We start from the raw sequence: 3,608 nt of genomic DNA, 5'->3' as shown, positions 1-3,608 counted from the left end.
ATTATTATTATTGATTTGATTTTACTTTCATGTAATGATTTAAAATCAAGACTAGAGCCCGTTCTCCCTTTATTAGTCCGTCCTCCCTTTATTACAATAGTAATAAAAAGGTATAAGGGACGGACTATTGTATTCGCTTCGGTGTCTGTCACTCTGTCGGTCTGTCTGTCCCCATAGGAGGACTTATCCAAACCTGGTCGACCTATAAATCAAATTAAAGGTCTTTTTTACCAGGAACACGAAAATGGTGGTGCAAATTTTGTCCAGAAAACCATAAAGCCAAAAAAACTGTTTTTTGGGGGATTTTTTTCACATTTTCTCACACAAATGAGCTCTGATCTTGAAATTTGTCGTGACGACCTATGAACTCAAAGCGAGAAAGTTTTAGATAACACTTCAGTCGTTATTATAAGACCGGTTTTAGCGTCACCTATGTTAAGCTACGCCGAGCAAAGCCAATAAATGGATGGGTGACTTGAATCTTATATTGGGAATAAAGGGAGGACGGGCTCTAGTCTTGATTTTAAATCATTACATGAAAGTAAAATCAAAAAATCAAATCAAGAATGATAATAAACTGAATATTAAACAAATTAGGTAGGTACATATAGGTACTGATTTTCTCTAACCACGATCGAATAAACTACGGGCTAAAAAATTCCCGGAGGGACGGACCCAGCTTGTTGTTATTATTAACGTGTGTCCAAACATACACGATCGAATAAACTACGGGCTAAAAAATTCCCGGAGGGACGGACCCAGCTTGTTGTTATTATTAACGTGTGTCCAAACATAATCGATGGGTCGTCGATCGACGAGATAAATCTATGTTGTCGAGGCAGTGTGGACGGTTTAGTCGACTATGTATGGGCATACCTCTAGGACTCTAGGGGTTTAACGTTCCTGTAGAAATGTTAAGGTTTTTGGCAACAGGGGTTATAGGAGACATGAACCTCAGAGAGTAAGGTCGGGAAGATACAGCAGTGAGCAATTGCTCAGATGGTCACCCATCCACATATCAACCACGCGTAACGTTGCTTCACTTCACTGTTCCATGGGAAAAATGGTGCAATGAACGTGCCTTCACCGCTGGCTCTTAACTCTGTCAGTTCGTTTGTTTCAACATATTTTTTTATGAAATTTGCCCCGATTATTTTTCAATTTTAAATGGAGGAGTTGCAAATGGGTAAAAATTATGAATAAATGGTCGATTCCTATGTAAAAAGTTGGGAAAAATCCAAATCTGTGGTCAAAACTCCGAAATAATAACTGTAAACGATCGAAAATTCAATTTTTATTTTCCGTTCTAATGAAGATGTGTGACGTCAGACTTAACGCAGTTGCTATTTTCGTCCGCTAGGTAGCGCCAGTATGCAAGCGCGCTAGCCGAGGAGCAGAAAGAACTGCGCAGAAACGTATGCGCACAAACACATTAATGCGTTGCCTGCAAGGGAGCTTTGCTCGAGACATTTGATGTGACGTCATCGCCTACGGGAGCGTATGCCGTGACGTCAAAGTTCACGATTTACCGGCATTTTTTTAACTCATTTTCCTCACGAGGCTGAGTGGGCCCCGCAACAGCCAGTCACGGAATCAATCAATTGCATGATACAAATTTCTTGACCCCGCCGGGAATCGAACCCGGATCTCCCGCGTGCAAGGCGAGCGCAGTGACCACTTCGCCATGGGAGCTGACGAACTTGGGGTTGTGGAAGAGTGGAAGTCATTCAGAAAAAGCGCCCTCAAATACTCCGTTGGGCCCCAATTCAACATCAAATTGTCATCATTGCACTTGAAAAAAAAGTTTTTTTTCTTCGACTTTCTTTTGAGTGACAGGGTTCTCTCCTGGAGGAGATCTTCCATCCAATTACACACACGGGAACTAAACTTGGTTCCAGAAAGCGAAGAGAGAAGGAAGACGGAATAGGCCGATAGGAGAAAGTGAGCCGTTCCGAGAACGAACTTTATCTGTTAAAGATAAAATCCGTCCCTTGCGGGAATCGAAGCCGCGACCTAGCGCTTAGAAGGCCGACGCGCCACCCTTCAAGCTAACTAGGCAGGCTTCATTGCACTCTTGGTTCTAATAAGCTCATAATTATCTGCTTCCTTAATTAAACGGACCGATACCAAGAAATTTAAAGCACACCGCCCATGTAGTGAGAGTTAATAGAAAGTAATAAGGAGAGAAGGAGAAGGAAAATTACTATTGATGCAAAAGAGAATCACCCCTCCTCGATTACCCTGACCTTGGTTTCCGTCGCGGTTCCCGCCACGCTGGTAGTTGGGCCGCTGGAAGAAGTTACCTGTCAGACACACATATGTACATAGGGAGATATATTAACATTTGAATCCAACGATGCGAGTTGGGGGCTTTTATAATGTCTCCGAGTCAGGCATGCCGATTTTTCCCTTGATAAAAAAAAGTTCGATTCTTCTTCTTTAACTGCCCATCCGTTTCGAATGTTGGCGATCAACATGGCTATTCTTATCTTGTTGGTGGCAATCCGGAAAAGTTCTGCAGATAATTTGTCGAAAAAAATGTGCTCAGAGTACAAGCTAAACAGGATGGGTGACAAAGTTTGATAGAGGGTACAATAACCCGTTTCGAATGTTGGCGATCAACATGGCTATTCTTATCTTGTTGGTGGCAATCCGGAAAAGTTCTGCAGATGATTTGTCGAAAAAAAATGTGCTCAGAGTACAAGCTAAACAGGATGGGTGACAAAGTTTGATAGAGGGTACAATAACAATAGAGTTCACAGGATAGGCTGATAGGAGAAAGCTAGCCGGTCCGAGAACGAACCTTATTTGTTCAGGATAAAGTTTGCCTTGGGCGCGAATCAAACTCGCGACCTAGCGCTTACAAGGCAGACACTCTACCCTCCAAGCAAACTAGGCTGGTAATAAAAATGAACGAATAAAAACATGGTTAATTTAACTCGGTCGTAAACTCTTCTACATAAACTCGCGACCTAGCGCTTACAAGGCAGACACTCTACCCTCCAAGCAAACTAGGCTGGTAATAAAAATGAACGAATAAAAACATGGTTTCAGCTACGTTTTAATTTAACTCGGTCGTAAACTCTTCTACATACAGGGGAATAGTGGCGGACTTTACCTTGCTTCATTTCGAAGATGCGTTCATTGGAATCGACAAAGTTATTGACTTTATCTGCGAGTTGTAATGCGAGGGCTTGTAGACGGGATGGTTCACTACGATGTAACACCACGGTCTGAGTAGGATCATCCAGCGATGCCTGAAACAATGCAAACAGATAGAATTAAACCAACTGAACGAAGTGAGATTCAAGTTTCAACTCCATTTTTAGTCCGTCCTTCCTTTATTATTACAATAGTAATAAAAAGGTATAAGGGACGGACTATTGTATTCGCTTCGGTGTCGTCTGTCTGTCATTCTGTCCCCATAGAAGGACTTATCCAAACCTAGTCGACCTATATATCAAATTAAAGGTCTTTTTACCAGGAACCATAAAGCCAAAAAACCAAAAAAAAAACTGGTTTTTGGGGGATTTTTTTCACATTTTCTCACACAAATGAGTTCTGATCTTGAAATTTGTCGCGACGACCTATGAACTCAAAGCGAGAAA

At 41.8% G+C, this 3,608-nt stretch overlaps 1 protein-coding gene across 1 annotated transcript in view; it reads right to left on the bottom strand.

Moving 5' to 3' along the window:
- Positions 1 to 886: 886 nt before the first annotated feature.
- LOC103516288 (eukaryotic translation initiation factor 3 subunit C) overlaps positions 887 to 3,608 on the bottom strand; it is a 35,763-nt gene continuing 33,041 nt past the window's right edge. Inside the window, exons 22-24 of the mRNA XM_026828724.1 lie at positions 3,119 to 3,257; positions 2,205 to 2,303; positions 887 to 903 (exon numbers count right to left, since the gene is read on the bottom strand). Of these exons, the coding sequence (XP_026684525.1) occupies positions 887 to 903; positions 2,205 to 2,303; positions 3,119 to 3,257 (255 nt within the window). The remainder of the gene's footprint in view (positions 904 to 2,204; positions 2,304 to 3,118; positions 3,258 to 3,608) is intronic.

The sequence above is a fragment of the Diaphorina citri genome, unplaced genomic scaffold (assembly GCF_000475195.1).
Source record: "Diaphorina citri unplaced genomic scaffold, Diaci psyllid genome assembly version 1.1 scaffold1536, whole genome shotgun sequence".
In the NCBI taxonomy this organism is placed as follows: domain Eukaryota; kingdom Metazoa; phylum Arthropoda; class Insecta; order Hemiptera; family Psyllidae; genus Diaphorina; species Diaphorina citri.
Note: the sequence above shows the minus strand (reverse complement) of the source record. Positions and strands in the feature narration are given on the sequence as shown.